The sequence below is a fragment of the Octopus sinensis genome, linkage group LG14 (genome assembly GCF_006345805.1).
Source record: "Octopus sinensis linkage group LG14, ASM634580v1, whole genome shotgun sequence".
Classification (NCBI taxonomy): domain Eukaryota; kingdom Metazoa; phylum Mollusca; class Cephalopoda; order Octopoda; family Octopodidae; genus Octopus; species Octopus sinensis.
The window spans coordinates 36,730,902-36,741,995 of record NC_043010.1 but is presented as its reverse complement, the minus strand read 5'-3'; the positions used below and the strand labels follow the sequence as shown (position 1 = coordinate 36,741,995).

The 11,094-nt window shown below is 33.4% G+C and overlaps 1 protein-coding gene across 7 annotated transcripts in view; it reads left to right on the top strand.

Annotated features, from left to right (window-relative positions):
- The window catches only part of LOC115218976 (C-terminal-binding protein 1), a 221,877-nt gene that overhangs the window by 199,026 nt on the left and 11,757 nt on the right, over positions 1-11,094 (top strand). For 6 of the 7 annotated variants that reach the window (XM_029789015.2, XM_029789012.2, XM_036508881.1 and 3 more), the window contains 2 exons: positions 120-290; positions 6,551-6,789. In XM_029789015.2, the coding sequence (XP_029644875.1) occupies positions 120-290; positions 6,551-6,789 (410 nt within the window). Of the gene's footprint in view, positions 1-119; positions 291-6,550; positions 6,790-8,366; positions 8,413-11,094 lie in introns of those variants that run through there. The other variant, XM_029789014.2, reaches the window with a different exon arrangement.

The window sequence follows — 11,094 nt, the reverse complement described above, 5'->3', positions numbered from 1 at the left end:
ATTGCTAAAGCAATATTCTTTACAATGCATCTCTCTCCTCCCCACCTTTCTTAATTCTCTGTTAGATTATTCGTTAAACTGTTTTCCTATTTTTTCTCTTTTTTTCTTACTATCCAAAGGTGTTCTCAAGGATTGCCCAAATCTGATCTGCACGCCACATTCAGCTTTCTACAGCGATCAGAGTGTCTCGGAACTACGCGAAATGGCAGCCGGGGAGATAAGACGAGCGATTATTGGCCGGATACCAGAGAGTCTACGCAACTGTGTGAACAAGGAGTATTTTCAATCAAGTAAGCAGATCTCATTCCTGTAACTGGATGATGAATCTGATGTCAGACTCTATTCCTGTTTTTGGGGATGGACATTATATATACATATATATCTATGTGTGTGTGTATGCCTATATATATATGTCTCTATCTATATATATGCGCACACACATACATAAATATATATTTAAAAAGATTACAGAACAAAAGAGAAAAATAAATATTAAAAAAAAATTCCTGCTTGTCTTGGGCAGCCAAAGCTATATTATAGATGATAGAGAAGAAGTCAGGCCGGACTCCGGAAATATGTATGCACATGTTGATTTGATATCTTGGCAAAAAAAAAATAAACAGCAAGAAAACAATGATAATGATAATTATGATAAAAATGGAAAAAGACAAAAAGAAAGCAATGAAATATCAACAAACAATTTCAAAACATTTAAATGAAACAGAAAAAAATTTTTTTGAAGAAAAAAAATATTCATCTTTTTTAAAGAATTTTTTTTTTTTATCCGCTATCATCATTTTTGAATATTGAAATACTCAATCTCTCTTCCTTCCCCAAATCAAGCAAAAGAAAAAAAAAAAAACATTTGTAAATGAAACTTTGAGCAAAGAAGAAGAAAATATCCAAAAAAAAATATCCAAACGATAACATTTGAAATATGAAATACAATGGAGACGTTGAAAAGCAAAAACGAAAAAAAGGAAAGAAAAAGAAACACAAAAAAATGGCCAACAGACAAATCTGACTGATCGCCGCCTTTGTTTCTGCAGCGACAAGTTTTTCATTTTTTTTTTGTTCTATTTTAATTTTTTGTTATATTCACGCATTCGCTCTCATCTCAGAACAGCACATTTCATCATATAAGACCATTTTTACCTGACTAGAAACTTATGGACAAATACGAATGCATATGCGGGTGATGGTCGGTGGGGGTTGGAGGACATATATATTTATATATATATATATATATTTATATATATATATATACATATATACATATAAGTGTTGCTTAAAATAGTTGTGTGTATGTATGTGTGTGATGTTTTAAATTCTTTTTTTTGTTAATTAACGGAACATCAACATATCATCGTCATCATCGGCAGCAGTAACTACAATGATAATGATTTAAAAATGCAAAAAGTAAATAAATAAATTAAACTTCAGACAGTCCCTCTTCTCTCTCTTACTTTCTATACATGTACATGTATGTATATGATTAAGTATGCATAGTTATCTGGGTGTGCATGTGTATGCAAGGCATGCATGCGTGTGTGTGTGCCTGCTAGTGTATATATGTATGTGTGTAAGCAGTTGCATATGTTAATGTGTGTGTGTGTGTGTGTGCATGTTTGAGTGAGTGAGTGAGTGTGTGTGTGTGTGTGTGTGTGTGTAGATAGGTAGATATGTCAGGATTTATGTAGTTTCTATGTATGTACATAAGTGCAACAGTATCTACATATGTTTGGATCCATGCACATTTATATATATACATATATGTATATACTTGTGTAGTTACATGGTGGGATGTGTGTGTCTGTATATACAGACATGTACACATGTCATATATATACTGACATGAACACGTCTATATATATATATACAAACACACATGCACGCATACATATGTAGACGTATATGTATATACATATGTACATTTAAAAATGTGTAAGGGTGTGTATGTATATGTGTTGATGTATATATATGTATAGAAATGCGTGTTTGATTGTGATACCATATTACCTCTATCCTAGCTTAGTTCATTAATTCGTAAGGGCAGGTCAGCAGTATAATGATTGAATGCAGTGGGACCACACTGGATTTAATAACGAATCACGAATCACATGCCATACAGGTGATTACTATAATTATTTATTTACCCTCTTTAAAAGTTCATTTCTTTTTCCCTCTTTATTTCTCTCTTCCACCCTGTTCCCAATCGTAATTTCTGTTTTTTAGAAGAAAAAAAAAATGCTTTTCACATTTACAATGGAAACATCCCAGCTTCCTTTGAGTATTTCAATTATGCAAATTCATACATTTTGGTTTTGTCAGATATAATCATCATACATATATATATCTTATGTAGCCTTCTGAGTGAAATTTTGCAGATAGTAACAGTATAAAAAGCTTATGGGTGTGAGTGTATGTTAATATATATATATCTATATATATCTTTATATATATACATTTACATATGGAGATAGCAATTAAGGACTAAAGAAATCCAGATGAATATGCTGCTGTCAGCACCCCATATGTAAAACCTGGCTAACAGAACATCAAGTGAGGAAAATAGGGATCCATGTAGTTTGAATCTGTAGGGTATTCCATACAACCTGTAAATTTGAAATTATTATACTCTGCAATAAATGCAGCCACCAATTGTTTGGTGAATCTCTAGTGATTGTTATATGTATGTATAATCGCAGCAAAAGATGACAGAATCATCACTGCGTCAAACAGAAATAACTTGTGGTATTTGGTTTGCATTCCTTTATACTCATTCCTGCCATTGCCGTTGTAGCTGTACAAGGTTGGTTAAAATTTGTACCAACCAGACGAAGTACTGTGATCAACAGTAACAGCTCAGAACTTTGGCGGAGCCTCAACAAGACTGCAGTCCAACGACTGAAACCAGTAAAAGTTAAGAAATATATTATTGTCCCAACTTCTCCCTCTCCCTGCCTGTCTCTTAATCTCTCTCTCTCTCTCTGTCTCTCTTTTGTTTCTCTCTTTCATGCTTTCTTAATTTCTTTCTCTGAACACCATGAGATTAAGCATTTACTGTCAGAAGTGGGAGTTAGTTTATAATGAATGACCAGTATAGTTTTTCTTTTTAATATCTATGACAAATCTCATTCGGCTATACATACTGCTTTATATATTATATACATCAACCTACCTATCATATGTGTATTTGTGTTTGTGTATACGTATATCTATTTATATATATATACACACAAACACACATACATATGCACACATACATACATGCACATACTTCCTGTGCTTAACATCTGTTTTTGTTTGGTGCCTGGTTTGGTCTGGTCTAGTCTGATTTGGTTTGTTTGTCGTTTTTTTGTTTTTTTTTTCTCAAGCTTATCAAGGTTACTACATGAATGATTCATTGTTTATTACTATTATTATTATTATTATTATTATTATTATTATTATTATTATTAAACATCATCATTATCATCATCCAAAATTTTTGTAATAATTTCTCCTCCAATGATAAGATGTAAAACAAAATTCATTTTGCTTGATTAACCATTAAAGGCATTTTAAACAAGTTTGTTAAATTTTTGTTAATCTCTTTTTAATAATACTAATCATAAACTTGTAATGCACGCACGCACACACACGCATGCACACATGAAATTCAACTTCCTGGTACCAATTCAGTTTCCTACATAGCTATGAATTTCAGTCATATATAAACACATTTTAGAGATGCAAAATTTTATGTGCATAAGTGCATGGCACATTTGCATTAGTAGGTTTAATACTAGTCTATTTGGAATTTCCTACACTGATGATATGAAACTTTAGTTGCTCCACAACAGTGTAATATATAATAAATCTTATTATTATAAACAATTGCAGCGTGGAAGGTGTTTATAAGCCATTTAAGAAACACACAAAATCCATTAGATTCACTTCAACATATAAATTTAATTTGTCAAAATACTTTTGTCGCTTTGAGACTGTGACCTGTTTGCTGACAAAATTCCGTGCTGCATCTGACGAAATTTTGTCAGTGAACAGGTCGCAGTCTCAAAGCGGCAAAAATATTTTGACAATTAAATTTAAATGTTGAAGTGAAATGGATTTTGTGTGTTTCTTAAATGGCTTATAAACACCTTCCACGCTGCAATTGTTTTCATTCCAGCAACGATCTCAGATCAGGTCACTTGCTATTTTGGGTACTCATTAGTAAGATATTTGCTATCTTTTATGTTTTACCCATTTTGGTCACTGGACTGTGGTCATATTAAGATCACCACCCTGAAGGGATTTAGTCAAACGAATCCGCCTTAGTACCTATTGTTTATGTATGGTACCTGTTCTCTCTGTTTCTTTGCTAGGCTACTAAGTTACAGCAATGTAAACACACCAAAAACACTTGTCATGCAGTGCTGGGAACAAATGCATGCACACACACATGTATACATATTAATATTTCATTTAGGTATAGAGATACTAATAATCTGAAGCCGAAACTCAATATTCATATGTTTTGGAATAAAGCCTTAGTCAAGTACAGCACATATGAAATTGAGAAGGAAAAAAACGACAAAGGAACTGGAAATTATGTAGTAAACTTCAGTAGCTTATTGCAGTTTCTATTATAAGATGCAGTGCACTCAGAGCATAAACATTCAGTTCTGGATGCACTGGATCCTGTGGCAAGCATGGAAAAGTGGATGTTAGAATGGTGATGACAGTATATTCCAATATCGCGATTTTCCTTGCAGAGACATTCCTGTCTCTGTAAGTATTCACTTATAAACAGAAGATGTATTTCGTGTTATTTGATATAAAGATTCTGGAAGATTCTGTTGGACACTTTGATAGCTTATTGGTGTTTCAGTAAGCCGATGATGTTCATTGTATAATTTCCTGTACCTCTATCATTTATTTAATTTCATCGAGTGTGTGTGTATGTATACATACACACAAGCACACATACACATGCATACCCAAGTAAGTGTGTATACATACGCACAGACTGTAGCCTTCCACGCAATCTCCATCTACCAGATTCACTCAGAAGGCATTGGTCAGCCTGTGGCTGTAGAAGGAGACACTTGTACGAGGTGTCTTGCAGTGGGGCTGAACTTGAAAACACATGGACACAAAAGTGTTAAAGGACAGTTAATTGTTCAATTAATTTAAACCACGCATATGTATGTACACATGGACATACACACACCATACACATTATAGTGATGATAATTAAAGTACCAATAGAAGCAATTTTAAGCATTTTGGCATATTGTAGAATCTTTGGAAACAAAAGGCTTAGTCATGAGCACATTTGTTTCCAGTTCTTTGTTTTATAGACTGGGGCTAATATTATGTTTCTTGGAAACCCTGGCCAAAGAAAACTTGACCCCATGCAAACATGGAAAAGTGGATGCTAGAATGGTGATGACAGTATATTCCAATATTGTGATTTTCCTTGCAGAGACATTCCTGTCTCTGTAAGTATTCACTTATAAACGGAAGTTATATTTTGTGTAATTTGATATAAAGATTCCGGAAGATTCTGTTGGACACTTTGATAGCTTATTGGTGTTTCATAGCTTAACCTTTTAACACTCAGATTTACTCTATCAAGTATAATACTTGTTTTTAATTAATCACGCACTATCTCGTAGCTTTGAGATTTCACTGATGTGATTGTTTATTTTTAGAATGACATTGTAGGGTGGGTGTGAAGCCAGATCTGGCCAGTTAAGATATTAAAAAAGGGAGAAATATATTGTTTGGATATTCCACAGTTATGATTTACACAAATTCATCAACAATCTATCTTCTGGTTAGTTGTCTCTTAAGATACATAAACACATAATGTTACACACTCAAGTTGGTTAGATGCATATATACTAGATATATTGTTAGGCATGCAGACAGTAAAAACGAAACCTTTTATACGAATGTAATAAGGTTCGTTGAAAGGTAAAGATAAGATAGTGAAACAGGTGGTATCAGGTGATATCTAACTGTTTTTGTTATCATTGGTCAAGTCTGCTAGCTTTTGTAAGAATATTCTTGGGAATATTAGCAAAGTGTCCTTAGTCAAAAAATTATAATTCCCTCTCCTCTACTAAAATGCTTGTGTAAAGTGTCTTAAACGTATCTTTGTGTGCTTACACACACACAACACACACACACACATGTGCACCTTGAAATATGTTAGATTATTAAGAGATATTGTTTGTGTGTGTCTGTGTGTAAATATAAATAGGTGTTTATGTGTATAATATATGTATGTGTGTATTTGTACATATTTATAATTATATATTGTATGTATGGCTATATATGTACCATTTTAACATATATATATATTATATATATATATATAGATATATATGTACACATTCATGCATGTGTATTTATTTATTTATCTATTTATATATATATACATATATAGCCATACATGTATGTTGTATGTATGTCATATAATTCGTTAACTTATCTGATTGAATGCTAAAGCTTTTTTTTTTCTCTCTCTCTTTTTTTTTTTTTTCTTATATTTTGGCAGGCAACATTCGCTATCCATTCCCAGCTACCGTCTACCCTGACAGTGTAAATGGTCCCGCATATGCATTCAACCCGGCCGCTGCGGCTGCTGTTGCGATGGGGGTCCATTCGACCACTCTTGACACCCACCCAGCAGTGGTGCAGCATACTCACAACACCCCTCATAGCACTCCACACAGCACTCCACACAGCACTCTACCAGATTCGGGCAATCACATGGCTAAGGCTGAAAGTTCAGAGGTCCATTAACTTTTTGTTTTTTAAAAAAAGTTTTTACAATTTTTTTTAAAAATTTAATTTTAAAGATTTTTTTTCCACATCCCCAGTTTTTTTTTTTTTTCTCTGAGCCGATTTTCTCCCATTTTTTTTTTTTAAACAATTTCCATTTTATTTTTTTCTCCCACTTCAATCTTTCTCTCTTCCTCTTTTCCTCTCTCTCTATTTCCATCCCACACTCTTCCCTGTCCTAAAACAACAACATGGTGATCGTCTCTATGACAACAGCTGAATAAAGGCAATTAAAAAAATATAAAAAATTAATAAAAAACAGCAACAGTGACAAAAGTGGTATCCAGATTGTTAGTTATTTGAACTGTGCTATCTCTCTCTCTCTCTCTCTCTCTCTCTTTCTCTCTCACTAATTTGATATGTAATATATATATACATATATATATATATATATATATCCAACAATTTAAGTAAATCTATAATTAAAATATTGCACAATGTGTGCCTATTTTGTGTGTATGTGTAAAATGTTTGTGTGTGTATAGATGTATATACACATCATGATCACACACATACTTACGTATTCACTCAGCAGCACACAAACACACACATAGCTTAAATTTAAGGTGTTTTGTAATAAAATATAATTCCTCTATTTTCTGCTCTAACCCTCTCTCCTCCCCCCACCCCTACAATTTCTGCTCCTTTCTCTCTCTCTCTCTCTCCTCTCTCTCTCTCTCTCTCCTCCAATTCCTGCAACTATCCACCTAAATATTACTTCACCCCTACCCACCTCCTTTATATTCCTCCATCCTCTATATTTCTTCCTCCACCCCCCCCTCCCACACCCCTCTCTCCCTGGTACTGTTTAGTCTCAAGCTTCGTTGCTGTCTGTTTTGTAAAAAACATCCATTTCTTGTGACCATTTAATTTTTCCTTTTCAATCTCTTTGTGTTTTTTGCTTGCTGTTTCCTCTTCTCATTCTTCTTGTTTACCAGTTCTGCAATTTAATTAACATTTATTTGAAATGTCTGCCCCCCCCCCCATCTTTTCATCTGATTGTTGATGACCGTTCTTTCCACCTGTACTTCATATGTCTGTTGGTTAATCAACATTACCTGTCACCTATCTTACCAACCTACATCTTTGTCCATTTATCCTCTACATCCATTTAGCTATCTTTCAGCTGATTTACTTATCATTTTGTCCATACACCTTTCCATGAGTTTTTCCCATTTTTCAGTCTATGCATCAATTCAACCATCTGTTTATCCATCTGTCCTGTCTATCTACTCATCTGTCTACCCATCAAGCCATCCATCTATCTGTCTATCCATCTGTCTAACTTTATATCTATTTAACTAGCCATATGTCTAAGTAACCATGACTGCTTATCTATATATCTAACCACCTGTCTAGCAAACTAAACACCCGTCTGTCTTATCTACATACCTTAAGCAACTGTCTACTTGTCTATTTTTACCTGTCTAATCTATTTGTCTATATCTAACAATATCTATCTATCTACATGTCTGTATGTCTGTCTATATCGATCTAACCGCCTGTCTATCTATCTTATTAATTATTAGAGAATCTAAACAAGAGAAGAAATGAAGAAGAAGAAAAACAAAAAAATAACATAAACAAAATAACAGAAAAGAAAAAAAAACAAAAAAGAAAGTAATCAAATGAGAGCAAATTCATAAAAAAAACAACCTCAAAAAACACAAAAAATAACAAGACAGCAAAACAAAAACAAAAAAAAATGAACTACAAAAACAAGAGAAAGAAAACTACATTTGCATCATTTCAAATGTGCTGAAGAATTATATTTTTATAATTTTACCTTTTACTTATCATTATCATTATTATGATTATTATTATTAATATTATTACTATTATTATTATTAATATTATTATTATGATTATTATTATTACTAAGTACCAGTCATGTACTGGGGTCGATGTGATCGACTGTACCCGCTCCTCCTCTTCCTCCCCTTCCACAAAGTAAATGGCCCTGTGCCTCAATTAGAAACCATTATTGATGCTATTATTATCATAATTCTTATTCTTATTATTTGTCTTCTGTACACATTTGTAAATATATGTGTATATACACACATGCATATATATACATATTATATATAATGTATATGTACATACACGTACATATATCTATCTATGTATATAAATGCGCATGTATATGTGTATATATATATATTTATATTTATGTGTGTGTACATCTTGTTTGTGTATGTGAATATATAAATATATTTACACACACACACATATATATATATATACATCCACATCTGTGTGTGTCAATATCTTCATTACATGGTCCCTCTTTTCATTAAGTTCATTGTAGGACATTGGAGATGGCACATGTAGCAAGAGAGCAGCCGGATCAGATACTATAATTATCACCATCATTATTATTATTATTACTATCATTATATATCTACTTCCAGTGCCTGACAGCAGTCCTGGGGTTGTTAATTTATTCATTTTTTTTTTTGTATTTTCTGTCAAAGAAAAAAAGAAACAAAAAGAAAGGCTAACTTACTTTCTCAACTTTCACTTCCGTCTGTCTTGTCTAATCCAGTCTAATCTATCCATCTCTCTCTTTCTCTCTCTGTTTGTCCGTCTCTCATTGAAATCCCGCCGGGGTCGACTTTGCCTTTCATTCCCCCCTCCCGGGTGGGGAAGGGAGGAAAGGGGAGGTTATTGATTGAAAGAAAGTAAGAAAAAAAAAGGAAAACGAAAAAAGAAACAAAAATACAAAACGAAAAAACAATACCAGTAATTTATAAATACATATCTCATATATGTATCTCTCTTTCTCTACTTATGTGTTTGTGTACACATGTACATACATACATACATACATACACACTCACATATGTATACTCACAAACATACAAATAACACAAGAATCTATTCAAGTGACTATATCTGCCCACCCTTTCCAACCCTTGTTACGAAATCGGCCTTGTTCCTAGTCCAAAGATATCATTGTCATCATTACTATTATGATTATTACTAATGATTATTATTCTTATTCTTATTCTTATCATCATTATTATTATTATCATTATTATTATTATTATTATTATCATTATTATTATTACTATGATTAGCTGTAGTAGTAGTACACTTTACTTCAAAACATCAAAAAAAAAAAGAAAGAAAAAATAATAAAAAAAAAAGACAAAACCCCAAACCAACCATGTGTTATTGAATACAGATCTTAATAAAGTGTCCTGTTGCAAAGTCAGTCTCTGTCTTTATATCCGTCTCTTCTCTCACTCTAGTTCACTGTTTGTTTGTGTGTGTGTGTGTGTGTCTCTCTCTCGCTCTCTCTCTCTCTCATATTCCCAAATATTTCCACTATGTGTGAAGCAAATAAAAATGAAAAATTTTGGTAAGTCACCCAAAGTCCCACTGTATCTGTTTTTTCTGTCTGTCTGTCCCTCTTGTTTGTTTGTTTGTTTTGTTCTGTGCATGAAACTTTGTCACAGGCTGAACGAATGACAATGTGTACAGTTTACCGAGCTAACATGGTGGTCAGGTGAGACGGAAAAAAACCCAAAAAACCCCCAGTTTTTTTGAAAAGTTAATTTTGTCCCTACCCCCTTCTCTCCACCTCAAAATTTGAATGAATAAAAAAATGTATGTATTGGTGCTTGTGGAGAATCTGATGATTGAGTTTCAATCCCAGACAGAGGTAATTATATTTATAGTCACATAGACCCTCACTCTCATGCTCCCATGTCGATGTGTGACTGCTTTGTACATGTCATATATGTATGTGCGTATGTATGCATGCACATTATGTATGTATGTGTATATGTGCATATGTATGTGTGTGTCTGTATATGTGCATATGTATGTGTGTGTCGGTATATGTGCATATGTATGTGTGTGTCTGTATGTATGCATATATTCTATGTATATGTGCATACTCACACAACATCATCATTTGTTTAATGTCTGTTTTTCATGCTAGTATGGATTGTGTGGCATGACAATAACTGGCAAGGCCAGGAGCCACACCAGACTCCATAGTCTGCTTTTAGCTTGGTTTTTTGCCAGTTGGATGCCCTTCCTAACACCAACCACTTTACAGATTGTACTGGGTACTTTTCACATGGCACCATCACCAGTACCATTTATATGACACCACCACTTTTTGCACAAGCATACACTGAGACTGCCCTCCACACACACACACACACACACACATCATTGTTTTAACATCTACTTTTCTATACTTGCATGAGTCAGGTGGTTTTTCTTGATGCCCTCCCTGCA